This window comes from Urocitellus parryii, chromosome 3 (assembly GCF_045843805.1).
Source record: "Urocitellus parryii isolate mUroPar1 chromosome 3, mUroPar1.hap1, whole genome shotgun sequence".
NCBI classification, from domain to species: Eukaryota; Metazoa; Chordata; class Mammalia; order Rodentia; family Sciuridae; genus Urocitellus; species Urocitellus parryii.
The window spans coordinates 31219305-31246237 of NC_135533.1; the positions used below are offsets into that span (position 1 = coordinate 31219305).

The 26933-nt window shown below is 32.1% G+C and overlaps 1 protein-coding gene across 1 annotated transcript in view; it reads left to right on the forward strand.

Annotated features, from left to right (window-relative positions):
• The window catches only part of Ppp1r9a (protein phosphatase 1 regulatory subunit 9A), a 293369-nt gene that overhangs the window by 185513 nt on the left and 80923 nt on the right, over positions 1 to 26933 (forward strand). Inside the window, exons 5-6 of the mRNA XM_026391574.2 lie at positions 16528 to 16663; positions 21615 to 21680. Of these exons, the coding sequence (XP_026247359.1) occupies positions 16528 to 16663; positions 21615 to 21680 (202 nt within the window). The remainder of the gene's footprint in view (positions 1 to 16527; positions 16664 to 21614; positions 21681 to 26933) is intronic.

Genomic DNA, 26933 nt, shown 5'->3' on the forward strand with positions numbered 1-26933 from the left:
TGAAAAATATGTAAAATAATTGGAAAAAATACAGGAAAATATGTGCAATGTTCTCTGAGCTTCATGAGTGAGCTCATCTGTAAATGTGATTGTCCTGAAGGTTACCTTGTGTTCTTGAGACAGCACATTCCTATATCAGTATAGCTGTCCTATATCAGTATAGGCTGTAAGATAAATTTTAATATTAAATAAATAAGGTAGACACTCAACTTGTAAGAGCATTTCTTAGTTGAAAGAGTTTGTAGTGACACAAACTCATAGCCATCCCTTTCTGTTTTGACTATTGGCCATATAATTTTGTGTGGGTTATTTCAATACTTGTACAAATTTCATATGGCCTCTTAACTGGTCTTCCTGATTTCACTTTCTCCCTTTTTCATTCTGTCCTAATCATTAACCCCTAAAGGAAGAACATCATTGCAGATTTCAAATGTGTGAAGGGATATTGTGGAAAAAGGAATTGACTTTCTGTTTATCTCTAATAATAGAAGAATCACGACTTGAGTAGTAGAAATTTAATAATTCTGCATCAGTCACATCCATCTCTCTTCAGAAACCATCAACACCCCTCCCTCCATTCTGTGAAGAATATAAGCTTTTTAGTTTGTGTTAAACATCTTCCATCCTCTCATCTTTTCACTTGACTCTCTTTGTTCATGTCTGGTGCAGTCATGTAGTCATCACCCTTGAGACACGACTTGTGTATTAATTATTTCTCTGCATTTCTCCTTGCCATTTTTTCTTCTGCTTAAAATACTGTTTCCTGTTTAGAACCTACATATCTTGAAGAACATATTGCAACTCTTTTGCCCTCCGAGAAGTCCTCCTTATCCTCCCTCTCTTTTCTGATCTCTTCTTTCTCATAATGCTCATAATTCATACTACTTTTTTGAACTTGAGGTTACAGAGTGTCTACTTTTTGTCTTTAAAATGCATATACTTTATTTCCCCACTCTCTTGGCAAAAATCTTAACCTACACATGGGATTAAGATCCTGGGCTTCTTCCAAATTATTGAGCCCAAGATCTTAATTTACTGAAATTATACAACACAGGATCTTAATTAACTGCCTTTAAAGAGAAAACTTTTTCTCAATTTTAACTTTTCAGAAATAATATTTGAATTCTCTGAATTCAAATAGTAGATCTTCATAAAATACTAATACAAAAATAAGCTCCAAAACCCAGTCCTGTGTTAATGATAACTTTTTAAACTGGTGTTTTAAAATATATGTCCTTCTGTATTTTTGTTCATACCATACTTAATGGTTGTTAAAATGTATTTTAAGTAGGGATATTATCTGGTATATTATCAAGTTTAGCTGGACTTTTTCTAACTACTAAGCACAGGCCTAAAAGGAATATGTAGAACTCTAGCTTTAAAGATTTGAAACCAGAGGTGGTGAAAAATTAAAACTGAGAATTGAATTGAGATTATTTTTTAAGTATTAAAGATTAAGTTTTTATTTATTTCCTGGAAATGTATATGAAATATATGTCAACGTTTGCATATTGATCAGATGCATGTTAAAATCTTATGACTTTACCCACAAGTTTAGAGAATCATTTTCTTGTTTCCTCATGTGCTTTGTTTCATTAATCTTTTAATGATTATACCTGAATTATGAACTAATAGTATGGATAAAGACCCCATTAGTATGTCGGATTTAATACACTTGAGAAAAAATACCCAAATTTTAATATATTATTACTTGTAAAGGCATATATGTTTTTCAACCTTACATTATTTAAATGATATAAAGCATATTAGGCCACTTTGAAAAAATGATTCAGCTCAACCCAGGTTATGTTCCTGGGGAATATTGGAAACTCATGGCTCAAAGCATTGGTATGCTATTATTGTTTCCCTCATTTTATTGACATCATTTAAAACTAACTACTCACAATGAGTGCTAGTCATATTAATTTCCATAAATATTTAGTTAAAGAAAAACCTCACAAGACTGAAGCAATTTACACTCATTGTGATGATAGTCACAGGAGAAAGACATGAAAGTTAAAAGGTAAATATGGATGACTCGAGCAACAGTCTTCCTCTATTGGGACTCATAGGAACCATTGCTCTACAGATTTTAAATCACCACAGTCATATGCCCAAGTCACCTTGGTATTAAGGAGCCCAAAGTCTGTGTGTGGTAGGTATCACTCATAGTGAGCTTGTCACATAGGTACATTTCCACTTCATGATTATCTTTGACCATTGAAAACTCCAGGGTGCATTTATTTCTCAGTGTTCTCCTAAGAAACAGAACCAACAGCACATAGTTATAGATTGATAGATTTGGGGAGTTGGCTCATGCATTTATGCAGACTAAGAAGACAGATGGCAAATCCAATGGGTAGATATTACCAAAATGCCCATTTTTTAGATGAGGGAACTGAGGCACAGGAAATACTTGAGTAAACTCACATAGCTTGGAACTAGCTTGGAACAAATTGGAGAGCCAGAAACTGAGTCAGTGAGGTCTAGTGTCATGTGTAAAAAAAAGCAGTTATCCCAGAAATCTGTCCTTTGTACCTGGTCCTGAGACCATAGAGACAGTGAATATGTTCAATATTATTCATAGTTTATAAAAGAGTCAGCTTTATGATACTTATTTCTTATTTTGTTTGTTTATTTTGGTGTGGTGAGGATTGAACCCCCAGCCTTGTGCATGGTAAGCAAGTGCTCTACCCCTGAGCCACACTCCAGACCCTGCTTTTATCTCTGCTAGCTCTAATAAAATTCAGAACACATATTTTTTCTCTTATTTACAGAGATTTAAGACAAGAGACTGAATCAGTTTTGTTTAAATGTGAGACATTACTGATAAAATGATAGCAGATAAAGTTGTATTTTGTATTAAAAAGTACTTGTAGTTTTGTATAACTTTAAACAATCTGTAAATATCTATTGATTCTTTGTATAGGTTTCAATTGGTTTTTATCCTTTTCAAATTACTTTATATTATTGTCTTTTAATGAATTTATAAATTCTAGTTTAAGATTAGTTTTCCCATAACTAAACATGGACCAACAAACATAATTTGGCTTTAAAAGATCTCAAAGAAAACCATCATTTAATATATTATGAACTGTGAATAGGTGGGTAAAACTGCTCATATAACATTCTGAGTCTAACCTGTTTTTAAATTATCTTTATGTAATACAGAACCTGAGGATGAGAACAGAAGTTTATTGTAACTTGTTAACTAAATTAAATTAGTGAAGTCATATCCTGTCAATACCACAGAGACTGTAGGTTTTTAAACAACTCTTAAAGCATTTTCTTTAGGTTTGCACCATGAATCACTAAATACATAATAAAAACATATGAAATAGTATTAGTCTAAAGTCAAAAGAAGAGAGCTATAAATGCATTACATAATTCGTATTGTAAAGCATTAGTTAATATAGATCTTATCTGGGTTTATCAAGTGTTTATTTCAGAGTTATCCAGAATGTGATATTGATCCTTGATGAAAGTATGAAATATACTAATTAGGGATGAGGCAAGGTATAGCAGCCTATTGAAATGGTTTTGAAATACTAATTGGATTTAAAACATATACCTGGATTTGGTGTATAACAAAAACAGAAGAGTTAATATGTCAAATTGATTGGGCTAAGTTATGCCCAGATAGCTGGTAAATCATTATCTATATGTGTCTGTGAGAATGTTTCTGGAAAAGATTAGCATTTGAATCAGTCAACTGAGTAAGGATCACCCTCACCAACGTGGGCAAGCATTATCTAATGCAGAGAGCCCAAAAAGTTAAAAAAAAAAAAAAGATGGAAGAAGGGTGAATTCAAAAACTGTGTTTGAGCTGGAACATCTTCTGCTCTTGGACATTGGGACTCCTGGTTTTCAGGTGTTTGAACTCATTCTAGGATATACCCTATTGGCTTCCCTATATCACATGATACACACTTGGCCAGTTACTGTTTATCAAGTCTCAGTTCATAAATCATTTCTTTAATGGATGAGTTCTTCTTATATTATGCTATTTATGTTATCTAAACCCCACATCAGTCTCTATCATATTGTCATTTTTTTTCCAAATAGTGTTTATCTCATGATACTCTATCTTTCTGGTGTTGACTCTCTTTTTTGATCCCCTAACAAATCGATTCCTGTCTAGGCTGTGTGATGATTAAAATAAGGAGGAAGTAATGATCTATCATTTCCAAGGCTAAATTATAAAAGGCATTGTGGCTTTTACCATGGTCTTTTGGTTGCCAACTCTGAAGAAGCCCAGCTGCCATGTTGAGAAGGCATTCAGAGAGCCTCTGAAGACTGTTCACACAAAGAAGAACTTAGGCCAGCCACTAGCCAGTACCAACTTGCCAGATTTGTTATGTAGGCCCCTGGGAAGCAGCTCCTCCAGCCTTAGTAAAGCATTTAGAGGACTATAGCCCTAGCCTACATGTGGTCGAACTCAAGAACCAAACCTAAACTGCTGAACCAAGACTCCCCTAAATTCTTGACTTACAGAAACTATGGAAGATAATAAATGTTTATAAATTTTGAAGCAGTCTGTACTAACAAATACAACTTACACAGTTTTGGTACCTGAGTTTGGGCTGCAGCTAGAAGAAGAACCTGAAGATGTGAGAATAGATTTGGGACTGGATTATTAATGAAATTGTGAGAAGAGTATTAATGAAAACAAAAAAGAGACTGATAGCCTTAAAGAAGAAAAAAGAAAGTGTTATTGAAATGGGAAGAAAAGGGATCTTTGTTACATAATGACAAAGTTTAGCAACACCTTTTGTCACCTTCAGTAGTGTGGAAGGTAGAAAATGTACCTTATAAACTGACTAGGACTTTTAATTCATAAGATTTCAAGGCAAAAAGAACTGAAGGAGCTACCCAGCTTCTTCTTATTTTTTTTAAAAAAATATTTTTTAGTTATAGATGGATGCAATATCTTTATTTTGTTTATTAATTTTTATGTGGTGCTGAGGATCGAACCCAGTGCCTCACATGTGTGAGGCAAGCGCTGTGCAACTGAGCCACAGCCCTAGCCCTCTGTCCAGCTTCTTCTTGATGTATAGAGGTAAATATGAAAGAAGGTAGACAAGCTAAAAGAGAAACTGTCAACTTTTAGCTCTAAACTAAATGTAGGTCTGATCCCACATATTAAGACCTAAAACAAGCTTCAGAAGGATCTATCTCCAATTAACTATCCCAGAACAATATTCAAGAATATTAGGACACAAAAAACATTTCAGTGTCCAGCACTAAAATAAGAATTGTAAAGCATATGAAGAAACAGGAAAATATGACATGATTAGTGCAAAATTAGTTAAGGAGAGACATCTCAAGAAATGTTAGAAACGATATATTAGTATATGATAACATTAACACAGTTATTGTAAATTTCATATTGTTACAAATATGAAAGTAAAAGAAGGACTCAGTATCCGTAAATGGGTGAGAAATTATTTGCTCACCTCAACAGATATAGATTAAGAAAAAACTCTCAAGAAACATGACATAGCAGGGAACTTGCTTAATGTAATATGTATCATCTAAGTGAAACTGATATTTAATGATTGGTATAAAGTGATCTTTTTCCCTAGAATCAAGAATACTGCAAATATGTCCACCTTCACCATTCCTATTCAATTTTCATACTTAAAACAACAAAATACTTCTGAGAAAATATAACAACTTAAGTGTGTGAGGAAATAAAACATGTTCATACATCAGAATACTCGATATTTTTATGATTCCAACTTTTCCAAAATTAATCTGTACATTAAACATAACCCTAATGAAAATCTCAGCAGGTTACTCTTATAGAAATTATTGTTCTTTAAAAATATCAGAGTTAAAGGATTTTCACTGCCTGAAAACTATAGAAAACAAGGCACTCTGGTTTAGGCATAAGGACACTCATATAGATTAATTGAACAGAATACAGTTACATATAGACCCTCAAAAATGTAAAGAAATTATTTTTTACAAAGTCAATAAGGCAAGTCAGTGGAGGCAATTATAGTCTTCTCAACAAATGGTACAGGAAAAATTGGATGGCCTCATTAAAAATGAGACAAACAGATTGAAAAAAAAAAACACTTGACCTTCCTGTTATCATATATAGATAAAACTTAACTCTAGATTGCTTAAAGACCTAAGTGTAGCAGCTAAGACCCTAAGATCTCTAGAAAATAGACAAAAAATCTTTATGATCTTGGGCTAATCAGAGTTTGGTTTTAGGACAGAAGCAGGAAGCATAAGAAGAAATAATGATAAATCAAATTTTAAAACACTAAAAATACTCTTAAGAAAATGAAAATACAATCAATTAAATAAATACTTAAAAACATTTACTGAAAAAGTAGTTATAGAGAAGATCTATAAAAACTCTTGTAAGAAATAAAGTTATTATGGTAGTAACCATTAATATGATTTTTATTTGCTCTTCTTAAAATATGCAAATCACTTTAAGAAAAAAGTTCACCAAAGCCTATCTACAATTAAGCACAAGAAATTCTGTTCAACATCATTAATCATTAGGAAAATGTTAATTAAATCCAGAGTGAGGAACTACTATACAACTACTAGAAAGGCTACAATTTAGAAGACTGATAATTTTACCTACTGACAAGCAATGTGTAGCAACTTCAACACTGATTCATTGCTGATGGGAATGCAAGACAGTACAGCCACAGTTCAACAGGTTTTTACAAACATATATCATACCAGCCAGCAGTTCTACTCTTAGCTATTTACGCTACAGCCATAAAATACTCATACTATACAAAGATTCATATTTAAGTGTTCATAGGAGCTTTAGTCATAATAAGTTACTGGAAACTATTCAAATGTTCTGTAACTGATAATTTGGTGTACAAATTACATTATATCTCATACAATGAAATACTTCTTAGTGGTGCAAAGGAACAAACTATTGACACATTCAGCACCATGTAAAACTCTCAAAGCCATTATACTGAGTAAAAGAAGCCAGACACAAAAGCCTTTATATTATTGCTTGATTCCATTTATATAAAATTTTTAAAAATGTAAAACTACAGTGACACAAAACAGATCTGTGGTTTCCCAGAACTACAGATGGAGGGAGCCTGTAGAGAAGGAAGGAACATTTTTGAGGTGATAAAAAGTTCTATATTATAGTTATTACCACACAACTATATAGGCAGTTATCAGAAATCATCAGATTATCCAATTTAAACTTGGTCAGCTTGTTATATAATTTTTACCTCTATAAAACTGAATTTAAAAATGTATGAAAATAGCTGTGACTAATTCACAAAGCACCATATTAATTAATTATTGTTAATGATGCTGGTAATGTGGAAAGGAAGATTTGTCTCTTTAACAAGGGTAGATGTAATCCAACTGCATTTCCTTAGCAGTCAGAAGATTTGATGGTGCTGTGTGCTTTTATTTTAACACTTTGTCCCAGGGGAAAAAAAAAAGTTACATCATAAAATTCTCTGTACCTGGATCTTTTTCTTTACTCAAATGTGGATTTGCAACATAATTTTAAGAACCTTTGTTTTCTTGAATGTGCAGCTTTAAGCAGCACCTTGCTTGTTTGTGTACCTATGTTGGATAACATTATCTCAAAATTTGGTGACACCATTATTACCGTATTATTACCTTGTGTTTTTTGAGATCTATTTGTAAGTTATCTCATGTGGACTTCTCTAAGGGATGAATCACAGAATGGAAACTGGCTTCTCCACTCATTCATTTTAAAGGCGTTCTTAAGCGGTGGAACAATGACCCATATCTGGAATCCCAACAGCTCAAGAGGCTGAGTCTAGAGGATTGCAAGTTCATAGCCAGCCTCAACAACTTAGTGAGGCCCTAAGTAATTTAGTAAAACCCTGTCTCAAAATTTTAATAAAGACCTAGGTATAAGTTCAGTGGTTAAGCTTCTCTGGATTCAATTCCCAGTTTCCCCCCAAAAAGAGGTCCGATGACAGAATCTCTCATCTCTTTATAATCTAATATCTAAAGTGACATTACATTAGTTCTACTGTGCTTTATTTGATCAAAGAAAATCAGTACATCCAGGCACACTCAAAGGGAGAGAATTACACAAGCCATGAAATCAGGACTCAGGGATCACTTCGTCTATGTTAGAGACTGTCTACATTAATGCTGGATAACTACTTGAGTGGATGGTTGTTTGGTCAAACAGATTGATATGCAGATTAATTTTATACTACAGTATAGTTTGTTTAATGTTACATACCAACTTAAGAAGAACCCTGAAAAACTTGAGATTATTTAGGAAAAACTGACCAAATATAAGAGGTGTAAACATTTTTCCTTCTATATATAAATGTTAAAAGGTTCTACAACCTTTTGCCTTAAAAACAGAAAATTTAAGGAAGACATGGTAACAATTGTAAAACATTTGAAAGAGGGAATTCTAGAAAAAGGACTGGATACTCTATAATAGACGGCCATCATGGATTTTGTTTCAAATTCCTAATGATTTGTATGTTTGCTATTCATGGTCAGTCACATTAAAATTTAAATGCTTTCTGGAAAGTACCTGCTACCCACAATCAATAATTATGCATTCATTGTGATTTTATCCTAAACATACAGATTAATTTATCATATGGAGCTATATATCACTTTTGGAAATCCAGGATTTTATACCTGTTGTAATTACACACAAAATAATCTGAGGCTTTTAAATATTTATCCTTTTTGGAAGAGGTTATAATATGCAAAGGAAATTATAATTGAATGACAAGTGAATTTTTTATGGAAATGTACTGTTTGTATTTGGATACATATCTGGGCATGTAATTCCTAAATTTGGAAGTTTTTGTTCTATTTTTGCTTAAGATCATGGAAATACGTTAAATCTTGAAATGATTTTACTTAATTTAAATTATTTCTATAATGTTTATGTTATCATTATAGCATATGAGGCAATTGAGAGTTTCACATTTTATGAGCACCTTTGGTTTTATGATTGTGCTTGATAGAGAATTTCCATATACATGGAAACTGATAATCATTTTTGGTCTGTATTTACTTTTAAGACTATCCCCTGTCTCTCAGACAAGAGGAGCGCAATCACTGTGGATTTGTGACCATGGGTAGAATATTTTATTCTTAAAAATATAAGAAGAGTAGCCAGGCATAGCAGTGTATGCCTATATCCTAGCAGCTTGGGAGGCCAAGGCAGGAGGATCAGGAGTTCAAAGCCAGCCCCAGCAACTTGGAGAGGCCCTAAGCAACTCAGCGAGACCCTATCTTGATATGAAATATAAAAAAGATCTGGGAAGATATATATATATATATATATATATATATATATATATATATTTCTCTTAAAGGCACTTTATCAATAGACTGATTTGACTACATATTTATATATATGATCAACAAAGATCTGGGGAGATATATATATGAAGGATCAACAGCTTCTAGTGTTAGAAGATTAAAAACAGTGGGGATTTCAGAAAACTAATTAAAGGGGACTGTGGCTTGATGAAACATTTTCTGGTGTCACTACATACAGATTAACATTTTGCAAATTACCTTTTTAATGTTTATATGCATAAATATTCAAACCTGAGACATCAAACCTAACTTAGAAATGTTATTTCTGGAAGTGATATATAATTTTTGGAAAGTGTCTTCTGAGTTTATACCTTTGATATACTATGGAATCCTTGAAATAGCCTGTGTTAGGCAAACTTTTTAAAGAACTTTTATTTATTTTACATTGAAATATAATATAGAAAAAACTTATATAATTGCTACTGGATTAAACGCAAAATTAATTTCAAAGGAATAATCATAAATGTTTAGGTCTAGCTTTTGAAAGGAAACATTTTCATAGAGGTGAATTAAAAATTTTAAATGTCAAATATACAGTTTGGCATATTAGTCTAGCGTGTTATATAGTGAGAAAAAATATATAAGCGTATGCAATTATAAATAAGGGCACAAAGCTTGGTTGTTTCAGTTTTTAATCCCTCCCTATTATCAGCAAACTAGTGAATGTGGCTGGAGATAGATTTCTGCCACTTGTTCACTAGAATTAAGTTAAATATTTTTAAAACTCTCAATTTCAGAGAAAAGCTATATATATATATATATATATATATATATATATATATATATATACATACACACACACATACATACATACATATACACATATATATGGATATGTATATATATTTCAGTATGGCTATTATTTGTTTTATATATATATACATGTAATATGATCATACAGAAAAATATGAGACACTTTTTATAAAAATCTTTGAAAGCATTATGTGATCTTGTGACCCCATGGCTCACAAGGGTTTTGCAATGGGATATTCAAGTGTCAATTCTGTGTGTCTATTTATCTTTATGTTTTTTAAAGATAAGTGTTTGATATTTGATGTATAATATTTGTTTAAATTATATTTTAATGGAATAACTGAATGTATAAGAACTAATAACTACATCCTGGTATAACTTTTCCATTAGCTTCATTCTACATTAAGAATTTTTAAATTTCAGCATTGTTTAACTGCTACTGTTGACTAGCATTACCACATTCATTAGAACTAAAATTTATGGGCTGGGGATGTGGCTCAAGCATTAGCGCGCTCACCTGGCATGTGTGCGGCCCGGGTTCGATCCTCAGCACCACATACAAAGATGTTGTGTCTGCGGAGAACTAAAAAAAATAAATATTAAAAAAATTTTTTAAAAAAAGAACTAAAATTTATGATGTAAAAATGAGGCATTCATAGACTGTCATTTTTTTACTTAACCTCTCATATTAGTCATACAGGACATGGGATATTTGTGACTTCAGTTTAGCAAATTTAAATGCATATTTATTGTTGTTTACTTTTCATTTGATAGATCATGAGAGAATTTAATAAAACTAATCAAATGAATCCCATATAACATAGATGTCTAAACTCCAAAGGATAGCACATGGACATTGCTTGGTCTGATAATATATGAAAAGAAAAGAAATTACTGATTTATCCGCTTTTATTTATTATATCTCAGTATGATAGGGAGTGTGGACTGTTCTTAATGGGATAATTCACATTGAAAGAAGGGGATTTTGGTTTCAGTAGTGCTATTATTTTTTAAGCATAAGCATGGAAAATACTCTTTTTAATATAAAAATCTATTCAGGTTTGGTTTTAGCTACCTAATTCTCAATAGCTAAAAATAAAAGACCTCACCGTCTCAGGTTAAAGCAAAGAAAAAAAATTTTTAAATGACAAAAAGTATTTTTCTCTTAAAGGCACTTTATCAATAGACTGATTTGACTACATATTTTATTAATGCAGCTGGAGATAATGCAACTTGTGCAGAAACATCAGTTGATTTGATCATGTGCATTTAGAAGAACTGACTGTTGCTGACTTAATTATTATATATTTCAAGGTTTTAAGAGTTCAATTTAAAGTGATCATGTAATTGATACTCTTCTATTTTAGTGATAATGGAAAATAAAAATTTCAGAATGTCTTTTTCTTATAGTTGATTTATTTTATCCTTTTCCTATAGTTGACTCGCAAAAATCTGTTTTTAAAACTGTTACAAAAGAGGAAGTAATTGGACAGTGTGAACAGTAAGCACTTTTAGATGCATTCCACCTTATCCTGATAATAATAAATGCATAGTCTAGATAAGAACAAGAGCAAACATTTATTAAAAGACTTTCTTAAGCACTAGATACTTAGTTAAGCTTTATGTGGATTATACAATATTTATTTATTATAGTTATTATGCTCATTTTACAAATATGGAAACTAAGCCTTAGAAATATTAACATATGCAAGGCCTTAGACTCAATAAGTGGTGTTTACAATTAGATAGATTTATACTAACAAAGCCATTTCCCTATTTTATAGGCCCTTTTAACCCCTGAATTGTACTATTACAGCATATCTGTACTCTGGATCCTTAATTGAAATAATAACCTTACCTTAAATTTGACATTTTATGCTGAATCTTTTATTTGCTAGATAGTATGTATAATCTTATTTATAAATGAACTTAAAATATTGAGAACATATAGAAAAATAATACGAATGCTGTACATGTTTCAAACACTTTTCAGTTTTGTCATAATAATAATGCAACCAAGTCCCTTTATGTATGTACTGCATTTTATTCTTCAATCACCCCTTTGGACACATAAGGTTAGATACTAATTTTCATGAGGAGAATGCAGCTGAACAACAAGTAGTTTGTTTCCACTTTTCTTACTTTTCCCCTGGACTGTACTTATAAGGATGACTTTCTTTTACTGTAATCCTGTACCATAAATTATATTAGATTACAAGGCTTTGAAAATGTATATAGCTAGGTACTATACTGCTGCTCCAAAAAAGGTGCCTGAATGAAGAGGTATGGGTTATTTTAACATAACATGTTTAAAAGTGAGTCTGTTTCATGTGATGAATTGTCTTGTCTTATATGCAATTGCACATCATTTCTATTTTGTCATACTATAAAGCAATTTTGAATATACCCCAGTATTGGGCAAATAGCAAATTATGTTAAATTGTATAGACAAATTCAGAAAGCAAAGCTGTGATTTGAAACAACTGTGTTTTTTATTATTTAAAATGCAGTTTCTTTAAGATTTATGGAATAGTTCTTATTTCCTCTGAAACTGATTACACATACACTCATTTCTTTGAATTTTAGCATTGTGAATAATTCCGGTTTGGGAAGTAAGGATCATTTTTTTGAGGTCAGGAAGAATTTACATATGATATTAAAGGTTTTGATCTATTGTAGTATATTATGATTATATAATTTCTTACTATAATACAACACATTATATTATTGTTTGGGCTCTTGTTTTTATAATTGTATGTTTTAGAGTATTTCACAAGGTCTTTATTAAGACCTTCATTCATCCTTGGAATTAACGGCAATAGTTCCAAATGTTAGGCAAGTATATAATTTCTACATATTACCTTTCTCTCTTCTGAATTGCATTGAGTAACTTTAAAGACTTGTCTTGCAGAGAAAATGAAATTCTCCATTCTTAGATAAAAACTGTTGAACTAGAAAATCTGACAAAAATAATTTATGGCTTAAATGCAAAGAATTTATGGTTTAAATGAATCTGAACTCTTAATTTATCTTTTACTTTGAACTTGTCTGCTGTTTCTGTAAATATGCATTTTGTTCATTAACTAATTTTTTTCTATCTCCTGTCAACTTTATAGTAGGTGAGTGACACTCCCTTAAACCTTACACTATGATAAATTTAAAGAAAGATAAAAGGTCAGTATAGACTTTGCTAAAACTACTGTTCTATGGTACAAATTTTTTGAGTTCTTTTTTATATGTATCATAAGACATAATTTTTCACATACATGTATTTGCTGAAAACATAATGAATTTGAAATAGTAACACATGTCTAGATTACTTTAACATAGTCAAGACTTTATGTATCTTCACCCATCATATCTCCAAATGAAATTACCCTGTGTATCTCTGGGCTTTTCCGAACTCATGTTTTAGAGTAGTAGACAACAGAATAAGAATGTTTATTCTTATACCTTTTTAACTTATTTTGGAGGTCTTAGCCAGTGCAATAAGGCAATAAATAGACAAAGAAACAAATAAAATAAATAGTAGGAAATAAAAATGCTTTCGTCATAATGGATGCGATCTTTAATTTAAATAAGAAAATATCCTAAGGTATTTACAAAAAAGGCCATAAGATTAATGAGTGAGTGTAGTAGCAAGGTCACAGATTCTAAGACCAGTATTAAAAAATCAATTATGTTTCTATACTCCAGGAACAAATAACTAAAAATTAAGTCTAAAACTAATACTTCTTACAATAACTTCAGAAAATCTGGCATATTTCAAGATAACTTAAACTATAACTTAGACCTGTACACTGAAAACTGCAGTGTAGTATTCTGAGAAAATAGTGAAGATCTAAATAATACACATATACCACCTTCCTGGACCAGATGAGTTAATATTGGTAAGCTGTCAGTTTTCCACAAAATGTTCTGTAGATTTGAAGCAACGTCAAACCCAATGGGCTTTCTTTTAGAAATTGACAAGCTGTTTATAAAGTTTATATGGAAATCCGGGGGAAAATATAGTTGAATAATTCATATTACCTAGTTTTAAGACTTACTGAGTAGTAATGAAGAAAGTGAGATATTGGCAAAAGTACAAATGTATCAGTGACTAGATAGTAAAGCCCACAAGTTAACCCATAAATACATGGTCCACTACTTTCAACAAATGTATCCAAGTAATTCAATAGTGGTAATGAATTATTTTCAACAAATGTTGTTGAAACAACTAATTATCCATTTGAAAAAAATTGGAACTTTACCCTTGTCACACATCATGCATAAAAATTCATTCAAAAGATACCTAATATAGAAGCAAAACATTAACACTCAAAGAAGAAAAATAGGAGAAATTAGCAAGCAGGCAAAGATTTCTTAGAAAACAAAAGGCATGATTTTTTTTTTAAAAAAGTGATACAGCAGGTTTCCCTTGAAAGACATACAAAAGTGAAAAGGGAAGCCACAAACTATAAGAAGAAAATAGATTGAACACATATATATATATATACATGTATATATATTTGCAATACATATAGACAAAGATATGTATCCAGAATATATAAAGAGCCATTACAAGTCAGTAACAAAAGTCAGAGAAGTCAATTTTTAGGGAGAGGCCAAAGATTTGAAAAGATATTTCACTTAGAAAAGAGATATGGTCAATAAGTACTTGAAAAGATCTATATTTAATATCATTTGTCATCAGTCCATTAGAAATTAAAACCATTATGAGATACCATTAGATACCCACAAGCCTGGCTGAAATTTTAAAAGGCAATGTTAAAAGTTAGAATATAAAACAGCTACAACTCTCATGTGCTGCTATTAAGAACATAAAATGGTACCATCACTTCAAAAAATAATTTGGCGATATCTTTAGAAGTTTAACGTCCACTTACCTTATTACTAATCAATTTCATGATTAGTAATTTGCCTAAGGGGAATGAAAACTTAAGGACACAAAAACTTGCACATATGTTTCTGGTAACTTCATGTCTAATATCCAAAATTCATGTAAACATCTATCAGTAGAAGAGTAGATCAGCCAAATGTGGCATATTTGGTACAGTGAAATACTTAGTACTCAGTGATAAAAAGAACAATTTACTGATAGTTGAAACAACATGGATAAATCTCCAATCCATTGTAGTGAGCCAAAGAAACTAAGATTTTCTATGATTCCATACATTTGAAACTCTGGAAAGCAGTACTGTGGTCCTAGGCTAAAGACAATTTACTGGAAAGAGATACAAGGAAATATTTGGGGTTGATGGAAATATTTTATATCTTCACTGATGTATTAATTACAGTTTTATATATTTGTCACACTTAATGACAGTACATTTAAAATAGATGTATCTTATTGTGTATAAATTATACTTGAATAAAGATGAGAAATTAGGTTTTGGTAAGTTCTATTTATACTTGATTCTCAAATGAAAATAACTCAGAAGATCATGATCACTCAAGCTTAATCTAAGTCTTGTTTGAAATTACATAAAAATAGTTCTGAAAAGTAAATGAAGAACATTAAGGTATAAAATTTTTGTCCTTCAGTGAGTTTGTACAGAAAATATTATTCTATGTTATTTGAAATGCAATATATAAGATATTATAATCAAAGGAATTATTAATTAAGTATAAAAATGAGATTAAACTCAGAACATCACATTCAAAAATGATATTAAGTGATACTTAGAAACTGTATATATTATTTTATTATTTAATTTGTTGAGCAGAACACATTGAATTGATAAGGATGTATCATAAGTGATGTGGCTCACTGTAAGTAAATATTTTCCTTAGACTTTTTTTCCAATAAGAATTAATATTAACAGACATTTCCTTTTTTCCCTTTATTTCTTGAACCACACACTTCCCCAAATCATCTTTTCCCCAAAAAGAGGTAATTAATTTGAGTTTTTTCTTTTAAAAGCAAAATTTTAAATAGTACTTCTGTTTCCCCTCTGACCACCAAAGTTTTTAGTACCTTAGCAAAAGTCTGTTAATGATATAATTTACACCATGCTTTGAAATCTTTTTTAAAGCTTTTTGTGTTATAAAGAGGATTTTTTTATGGGATTGATTCTTAAGTTCAGTGGTAAAGGAAATCATATGCTTGCTTCCAAACTTAGTGCAACTTAAATGTGTACAAAACTGCAGAATGAATTGTATCTGTTAGGGCTTCTCCCAAAGTGATAATTTTTTAATGGGCCTTTACTGTGTCTCTTTCTTTCCTTTATGAGCTGTGTCTGTAAAAATCACTTCAGTTGCTCAGCTAAGCTTTCCTAACACCCAGGCGCTCCACTTGAAGCATATGGATGATACTGCTTTGTTAAGGCTTGATGGGCTCTGCCGAGATCTCAAGCTTAGCTACTTTTCTTAGCCCTCCTCTTTGCTGGAGAGTCACGTTAGTCTTCTCTAACCTTTCTACAGATTCGTTATTGGACGAGAAAAGCCAGGACAAGTGAGTGAAGTTGCCCAGTTGATAAGCCAGACACTGGAACAAGAGAGGCGCCAGAGAGAGCTGCTGGAGCAGCACTATGGGCAGTACGATGCTGATGATGATGAGGTAGGAGTACTGCCAGCATTTCCTGTTCCTTCTCACTGCATGCCCACTGCGGGCAACCCTCACGCTACTGTGCAACAGCAAGGCAGGCTCTTTGCAGTTTCTTAAAGAGGATATGTCTATATTGAGCCAAAACTCAACCTCAAGAAGAGAAATGCTACTTGCATCTGATATTAAGTTGTGAATCAGGTCATGGTGTCCTATTTATGATCTGAAGACTGGAAACAAATCAGTCTTTTATCCCACTATTATAAAGAAATTCATAGAAACAAAAAGGATAAAAACACCAAAATGTGAATTATGGCTGGTTTTATTGATGGAATTAGATAGTTTTCTCTCTCTGGTTTATATTTTTTTCAATCTTTTCCAAATGTTCTACAATAGTATGCTTTTCAAAAAAAAAATCAGTAAACATTTTAAGTGAAAAAACACACTCATAATACAGAAACACACGCACACAAAAAATGCTGATTTCTGAGTGTTTCCAGAGGGTTTTTCCCCCCTCAGGAAGAGAAAGTTCTTTGGATCTGCTCACTATGATTTGTGCTAACATAATGCAGAACAAAGCTTTTCCACTAGCACATGTTCCATAGCGTAGATACATATTGGAATAATTTTACATCCTGCTCTCTGTAGAAGATCAATTAAATGAATAGAAGCTAACCCCCAAGTGAAAACGGCTCTCCGGAACCCTTGTGTGTTGTAATGTAATACAGATGCTGGTGTATTTCCAATGTCAGTGCCAAATGTACATTGATATGATGGGACAACATGTTTTATTATAAACACATTCAAACATGCATATGTTTCATATTGACTTGTCAAAAAATCCATCAACAATTTAGTTGTAGTATTTCATACTTCATCAACTAGTAAATATTCAGATAAAACAAATATTCTTCTTTGTGTCAGCTGATACAATATAAGCACAGTGAAATTTCATGTGTTCAACCTCTACTCATCTAAATATATTACTTTTCCAGAACTTTTTTTGGTGTCTAGCCAGAACATAGAAATTATTAAAAATATTTTTCATGTATTTTTAATCTGGGATATTTTAACTAAAATATATATTGTTTTCATGTGTTTGCAGTATAACAAGGATGTAGTCTCCATTTATTGTAGTAGGAAATTGAATGGTATATCAATTAACTTTGAATTAAGGATAGTACATTAGAAAGCCTCTTCATGAATGAATAGTCTCTTAGAATTCTGTTTACTTTATTGGGTATTTTTCTTTCTGTGATTGCTTGAAAAGACAATTTTTTTCTAATTATACTGACATATTAAGTATGGAAATATGTTATCTCAAAATTTGAAACTAAAAAGTGGTTTCTTCAAATATTTGAGCTTGCACTTTACCTAGTTTTCAATTCTCTGCTCCACTGTTTTATGTTTTATTAGAGATGTTGATTTGCTTGGCTGCAAGCCTGTTTTAGAATTGTCAAATCAGTCACTGAAGTCTTGGTTTTTACCTCCCCACTCCCTTAGATTTTAGATGAAGTTGAGGGGAGTACGGTGACATCAAGTGGTGGAAAGGCAGGAGGCCAGGCTTTGTTGTCTGTGTCTCAGTGTTCTTGGCTTTCAGGTTTGAGGATTGGGCTAGATGGCTGTATTCCTTCTAATTTCTAACGTTCCATAAACACAGAATAAGACACCAGGCTGAACAAGAAAAAGGGGAAAGTGAGATAGCCTGATTTTAAGGCTCCCCAAGTAAAACTTTTAGATCACATTTACATGTTTCCTCCAATTATTAGAGGAATTTTTCACATTTATCCCCAAAGTTTTCAACTCAAGCAGCTAAAGCATGTGTAGAGATATGGAGGTAGAGGGGTGTCTATTCTTTGGAGCATGTGCATATGATTTTCCTCTATTTGATAATCTGAGTAAATGAAAAAAAGAATATTTTTTATTTCACATATATATATTTAGGATCATATCATATACCAAATGGAAGGTTATGGATTTATTTGTCTGTTTTTGTAAAGAGACTAAAGATAATTTTCCATGTGAGCAAATATTTTTAAGAGTAAGAGGAATAAGTCTGATAGTGTCAGGCACTTTACAAGGTGCCTTCCCTACATGTTCTCATTTAATCTTTAAAGCATTCAGAAGAGGTGTTTTGTTTTTGTTTTTTCTAGAAATGCAGCAGCTGAGGTTCCCTCCTACTCAGGTATGACTTAGCTGTCAGAGTTAGTATTAGAGTAAAGTCTTTGGCCCCAAAGCCTACTGGACTCTGCAGTTGTTCAGTACTGTTGTTGAATGGAGTGTACAGAACTTGCCTAACGGGCCTGCGTATTCTGGCACACACAAGGTAACTGGGAACAAAAGATCTTATGAGGATTCCTGTTTAGAGTGATGGAGCTTCCAGTAATACTTAAGTTCCATAATTCTTTGTTCTGTATTTTTAATAACAGGGAAATTGAAAACCTGGAGAATATTTTAGACAGCAATCCCTAAGTATTGTCTTCATGGAGTTTAAAGGAAAGAATAACAATACACAAATGTTTTACCAGAAAAAAAGAATTGAAGTTTTCACTAAACTTAGAAATCAGAAATTAGAAATCAGAAGCTTTCTACTGTGTTACTTCAAGTAACCCCCATTTTCTTGAGAGGGTCAAAGAGTGTTTTCCTTTGTAGTTTTCTCTCATCCTTCTCTGATTTGTGTGTAACACAGTGTGTTACTAAATAAAACATGTCCAGGTAAAACCAGTTTAATCATCTGTGCAGAGGAGAGGTGAAATCTGTACAAATAATGATAATTCACTCTAGTATTAAGAATGCCAATGTTATTACTTGATTCAAAAATTTGTAACTAACACTACCAAATATTATTAAATTGATTGATTTGAAAAAATTGATTGATTTGAATATTCTCTCAATTTTCTGTTTACTTTGTTTCTCTGTTAATGGAAAGTAAAATGTTCATAAAGTAACAGAAATGAGAAGAATGAATATTGAGTATCCAATGGTTAAATGGTCATTGAATAATTGATTTAATTTTATATGTAATTAAGCAATGTATCAATTTACATATCTTTGTTAGAACAGGCCCTGAATTTGTGTAATCAGTCACTTGGCTTTTAACTTTCCTTATAATTTATAGAATCATCTTTTGATTTCAAAGTTAGAATTACTTTTATTTGATAATATCCCCTGTGACATTCCCTGGACCTATCCAGGAAAACCTCTAATTAGATACAGAGCAACTGAGTTCATCCAGCTAATTTTCAGAGCCAGTTCTTAGATCAACATTGTCTGCCAAAGGATAGAGAGCTTCTGTTTTTGATCAAATCATCTAAAGTTGACTCTAATTTGGAACTTGTCACATGGACAGATGGAAGTTGCTTGCCTGAATTGGCTACATGGAAAACATCACAGTATAAGCAGTATATCCTGAAATTGTAAGAGTATAGTGGTCCACTCTAAGAAGGAAGAAAGAGGGGGAATGTTTAGGAATAACACCTTATCATGTGTTACTTATGCTTACATATATCTACTTTAATGCTCTAGGAGATTCTAAGTCATTCTCTAGTAGAATTGAAATGTATAGTTAATCTCAAACTATTTAAATTGCTGCTTTTTCTGTTTTGTCTCCAAATATTTAAACTAGGAATAGTTTAAAATAAGCAAACAGCCAATTCCATTTTAATTTGCATTCCTGTTTCTGTTCACTCTCTGTTAAACATTCTGATTAAAGAAGAAGAAGTAGTAGTAGTACAAAGACTCTGCCTGAAGGCCGAAAAGTAAAAGGGAGGATCCTATAAAGAAAGGGAGATGAAAATCTAAACCACTAAAAAATTTTAATGTACATCTGAGTAATCTGTGATGAATGATTGCATTTCTGGATTTAATAGAATTACTGTGCATTTGTTTTTCTTTTTCTTTCTAACAATCTGAAAGGTAACTGTAGAGGATTTCAGTAAACCCCTTAGACAGTCAGCACTATGCCATGGTATTCTGGGGGTATGGTAGATTTTTCAACTAGATTTTAATTTTTTATAACATCTAGTCTTCTGTCATAATCCACACTATTATTTTAGCTTTTAATAGTGAGATGATATAATTCTGTTGTATATTTTTTCTGGTCTGTTTGTATTTTATGGGTACCTTTCTGTTAAAAAGCATATAATTTTAACTGCTGTGGGCTCAGGTTGGAATATAGTATCAAATGGTGCTATACCCCTTTTTTGAATTAGAAAATGAATATGGTCATGAAATTAAAATGAATAATTTTATACCTTTTTTAAAATTATGTGATTATTTGGCTTTTTAAAATATTCTTTTAAAACATGATATTTATTATATTGTAAAGTTAGTGGTTATAAGTCACATTTTAAAAATCTCTTTAGTCTAGTTCATAGCAAGCTTAATCAACACTGTGGAGACTTAAGCCCCTTCTCTTAAAATACAGCTTTTTGTTTTATAATTTGTTTTCATTACTGAAAATTAGTATCATTATACCAATATCACAATAGTGTTATTTTTAGAATCTTTTGAAGTATTTGATACAGTTTAAAGCAGCTACCTCCACAGATATGTCTTTCAATTGCTTGTGTTCACATGTAACAATCGAGGCAAAATTTTAATAGATGCTGTGATTTGTGTAAGTATTAAAAGGTTCACAAGATTGTAATTTTTATGTGAAAAACATTCATGGGACTACATTAAATTTAACTCATGCTGTTTGCTGCTCCTGGTTGAAAACAGCTTGTGTTGTGTGCGCAAGATTGTGTTTATTTATGGATGGCAATTTAATAATGTGAATGGACCATATTCTGTGTCCATGATATTTGAAACAGAGTGGGAGTATCTTACCAAGGTCCAATAGCATCCTCTTCATATTTGACAGTGTGTTACAGCAAGCACCTGAACTTCAGTGTTTTTTGGTCCTTTTTCTCTCTATTGAGGGGCTGGGGAAGCCTTCTTTAATTGTTTTTGTCAACCATTTTAGAACACTGTGGCTGAATTTCAAGGAGTATCTGCCAACTGCAATAACAATAACAACTGTGTCCTTAAGGTTTGTTTTATTTTTTTGATAGTAAATAATGCTTTTTTTTTTTAACCTTCCTGCTTCATGTGTGGAATTAAATATTCTGTTTCTTATTAACTATGCTCTGAAGAACTTCTCTAGAGCTATGTTTTTGTGTGTGTGTTGAATAATAATTTGAAAATAATGATTTGAAAAAATATTTAATTATGAAATGGCATATAATTTAGTTACAGTTTCTGTGGTTTGGACTCACTTCCTAATATTTAACCATGTTTGTTTTTAATTCCTAACACTTCAAATTAAATTTGTTAATTCAAGTTAAAGGGGGCAAAAAGATACCCAATATCAAGGCTAAATGTTGGTTACATAATACAGTGTATATAGTGATTTATATTGTCCTTAAGTCCAATATTTATTTTTTAAAGAAAAGAATGTTCTGATACAAAGTTTTTAGTTTTTCATCACTAAGTATGTATCTTTAAATTATGGCACTATTTATTTGCTTGATTTCAAGGGTTGACATACCAAAACATCTAAAAAGGTACTGCACTTTAAATAATGAAATTATCTCAGTAATAGAGATAATGGAGCTTAAAATGGAGGTCAAGTGTGTTTAAATGACAAAATGGTTGATGGTGATAAAGAGGAGCCTGAAGAAAATGAGAAAAATAAAATCTCTTAAATAGCTGTTCAGAGACTTCAATTTTATTTGATCTTTAAAAATCATTAAATTTAATTATATCCTTTGGTTTATGATTTTCAAATTTATAATAATGATCATTGTTATTGAAACTGAAAGCCATAAGGTTCTGGGAAAACATACTGGAAGTCTGTCTATGGTTGATCTAGCCTAAGCCAACTGTGTGTACACGTCTCTCTCTCTCTCTCTCTCTCTCTCTCTCACACACACACACACACACACACACACACACACATACACATTCTCAAACTATCCCCAGGAGGTGGACAGCCTCCTCTATTTTAAAGGTAGGGTCTAGGGATATAACTTGTATTTATAACACTGAACACAGGAAGATGATAGGATCAAACAAAATAGAATTAGAATAAGAACTTCATCTAAACCAGGTCATCTCTTATAGCTCATTTTCTTTGTTTAATTACATTTTGTTTCATTTATTTGCTTATCTATTAAATTTATGATACGGGGGATTGAAGCCATGGTGTTCTACCACTGATCTATATCCCCATTCCTTTTTGAAAATTTTTTATTTGTGTTTTTTAAAGTTTGAATTTTTTATTGATTCTTTTTAGTTATACATGACAATAGGATTCGTTTTGACATAATTATAAAAACATGGAGTATAATTTGCTCTAATTCAGTACCCAGTGTTTCTACTTTCCTTCTCCTCCTCCCTTCTCCTGTTCCCTACCTTACTCTACTGATCTTTCTATCTTACTTACAGTTTTTTTTATTTTTTGGCCAGGGGAAGCAGGTATCAGGGATTGAACTCAGGGACACTCAACCACTGAGCCACATCCCCAGCCCTATTTTGTATTTTACTTAGGAGCAGAGTCTCACTGAATTTCTTAGCCCCTCACTTTTGCTGAGACTGGGTTTGAACTCACGATCCTCCTGCCTCAGCCTCTCGAGATGCTGGGATTACGGGCATGTGCCACTGTGCCTGGCCAGTTTTTTTTTTTAATTAATGTTTTGTGAATATGCATGATGGTGATATTCACTGTGGCATATTCAAATATACAAATAGGAAAGTTAGGTCAGATTTATTCCACTGACTCTCCCTATCTCATCCTTTCTCCCTTTCCTTCATTCTCCTTTGTCTACTTTCATTCCCCTTTGTCTATTCCACTGATGATCTGTTTATATATATATTTTCACTACCTTATTTTAGATAAGCTTCCACATATTAGAGAATACATATCAACCTTTGACCTTTTGGGTCTGGCTTGTTTTGGGGACTGGCATGATAGTCTTTAGATCCATCCATTTGCTGGCAAATGCCATAAAGTCCCTCTTCTTCATGGCTAAGTAATACTCTAGTATGTGTGTGTGACATTTTCTTTATCCATTAATCTGATGAAGGATTGTGTTGCTATAAACATTGATGTGGCTGTGTCACTGTCATGAGCTGATATTTAAATCCTTTGGATATATACTGAGAAGTGGGATAGCTGGCCTATATGGTGGTTCCATTCCTAGTTTTTTTGAGGAATCTCCATACTGCTTTCCAGAGTGGCTGCACTAATTTGCAATCCCACCAGCAATGTATGAGTGTGCTTTTTCCCCCATATCCTCACCAACATTTATTATTACTTGTAGTCTTGATAATTACCATTCTGACTGGAGTAAGATGAAATCTCAATGTAGTTTTAATTTGCATTTCTCTAATTGCTAGTCCTTGAACTTTTTTATATATATTTGTTGACCATTCATATTTCTTCTTTTGAGAAGTGTCTTCTTAATTTCTTTGCTCATTTATTGATTGGGTTATTTGGTTTTGTGTTGTTAGGTGTTTTGAGTTCTTTGTATATCCTGGATATTAATTCCCTATCTGAGGAGCAGGTGGCAAAGGTTTTCTCCTGTTCTCTTGACTCTCTCCATGATCTTAACTGTTTCCTTTGCTCTGAGGATGCTTTTTAATTTGATGCCATCCCACTTATTGATTTTTTTTAAAATTTTACTTCTTGTGCTTTAAGAGGCTTGTTAAGGAGTGAGTTCCTGGGCTGGGCCTACATTTTCTTCTAGCACTTGCAGGGTTTCTGATCTAATGCCTAGGTCTTTGATCCACCTGGAGTTGAGTTTTGTGCAGGATGAGAGATAGGGGTTAAATTTTATTCTATTATGTATAGATTTCCAGTTTTCCTAGCACCATTTCTTAAAAAGCCTATTTTTTCCCCAACATATGTTTTTTGCACCTTTGCTCAGTATTAGATAAATGTATTTATGTGGGATTGTTTCTGTGTCTTCTATACTATTCCATTGGTATTTATGTGTGTTTTGTCACTATAGCTCTGTAGTATAATTTAAACTCATTATTGTGATACTTCCTGCTTTGCTTGTATCACTAAGGATTGCATTGGCTATTCTGGGTCTCTTATTTTTCCAAATGAATTTAAAACTGCTTTTTCTATTTCTGTGAAGAACGTCATCAGGATTTTGATAGGAATTGCATTGAATTTGTATAGCATTTTTGGTAGTATTGCCATTTTGACAATATCAATTCTGCCTATCCAAGAATATGAGAGATCATTCCATCTCATAAGTTCTTCTTCAATTCTTTCTTTAGTGTTCAATAGTTTTCTTTGTAGAAGCCCCTCACCTCTTTGGTTAGATTGATTCACAAGTATTTTATTTTATTTTATATTGAGGCTATTGTGAATGGGAAAGTTTTCCAAATTTCTTTTTAATTGGATTTATCATTGTAGTATAGGAATGCAGTTGATTTATGGGTGTTGATCTTGTATCCTGCTCCTTTGCTGAATTAATTTATGAGCTCTAAAAGTCTTCTGGTGGAGTTTTTTGAATCTTCTAAATATAGGATCATATAATCAGCAAACAGAGGTAATTTGAGCTCTTCTTTCCCTATTCATATCCCTTTAATTTCTTTCTCTTGCTTGACTGCCCTGACTAGAGTTTCCAGGACTATGTTGAGTAGGCATGGTGAAAGTGGGTACCCTTCTCTTGTTCCTGTTTTTATAGGAAATTCTTTCTGTTTTGCTTTATTTAAAATCATTTTGGCCATGGGCTTATCACTTATAACCATTACAATGTTGAGGTGAGTTCCTTCTATCCCTAGTTTTTCTAGTGTTTTAAACATGAATGGGTGCTGCACTTTCTCAAATGTTTTTTTCTGCATAAAATGAGATAATAATGTGATTCTTGTCCTTAAGTCTGTTTAATGGTGGATTACATTTATTGATTTCTGTTTGTTGAACTAACCTTGCATCCCTGGGACAAAACCCACTTTTTCATTTTTAATGTGTTTTTGTATGAGGTTTGTCAAAATTTTATTAAGAATTTTTGCATTGGACCGGGGTTATAGCTCAGCGTTACAGCATTGCCTAGCATGCATGAGGCACTGGGCTCGATCCTCATCACCACACAAAAATGAATACATAGATAAAATAAAGCTATTAAAAAAAGGAAAAATAAAATATCTGTTAAAAATTATTTAAAAAAGAAAGATATTGTGTCGATCTATAACCCCCCCCCCCCATTTTCTTTCCTTGATACGTCTTTGTCTGGTTTTGGTATCAAGGTGATACTGACTTCATATAATGAAATTGGCAGAGTTCCCTCCTTTTCTATTTCATGAAATAATTTGAGGAGGATTGGTATTAGTTCTTTAAAGGTCTGATAAAACTGCACTGAGAATCAGTCTGGTCCTGGGCTTTTCTTTGTTAGAAGGTTTTTGATTGCTGCTTCAATTCCATTACTTGATATTGATCTGTTTAAGTTTTCTGTATCTTCCTGGTTCAGTTAGGGTTGGTCATATGTCTCTAGGAATTTTTCAATATCTTCAAGATTTTCTAGCTCATTAAAATATAAATTTTCAAAATAGTTTCTGATGATTCTCTGGATTTCAGTAGCATCTGTGGTGATATTGGCTTTTGCGTCCTGGATTTTGTTAATTTGAGGTTTTTCCTTTTGGTTAGTTTGGCTAAGGGCTTATCAATCTTATCTTTTTAAAAACCACCTTTTTGTTGTGGTGATCTTTTATGTTGTTTTTTAATCTCAATTTTATTAATTTTGGCTTTGATTTTAATTATTTCCTGTCTTCATCTGACTTTACTGTTTCTTGTTCTTTTTCTGGGACTTTGAGGTATAATGTTAGATTATTTATTTGGTATCTTTCTGTTCTTTTGGTGTCTGAGCTCACTGCTATGAACTTTCCTGTTAGTACTGCCTTAGTACTCTTCAAGAGATTTTGATATGGTGTATTACTATTTTTATTTACTTCTAAGATTTTTTTTATTTCTCCCCTGATTTCTTCTGCTATCCATTCATCATTTTAAAGTGTATTATTTAATCTCCAGGTGTTAGCATGGTTTTTATCATTGATTTCTAATTTTATTATGATCTGATAGAATGTATTGCATTATCTCTTATTCTTCTGTATTTGCTAAGATTTTTTTGTGACCTAAAATATGGTCTATTTTTAGAAAATGTTCCAAGTGCTGCTAAGAAGAAAGTAAGTTCAGTTGTTGATGAATGAAATATTATGCAGATATCTATTAGTTTCATATTATTAATTGTAATTTTTAGTTTTGTAGCATTTTTTCTTAGTTTTTGTTTGGATG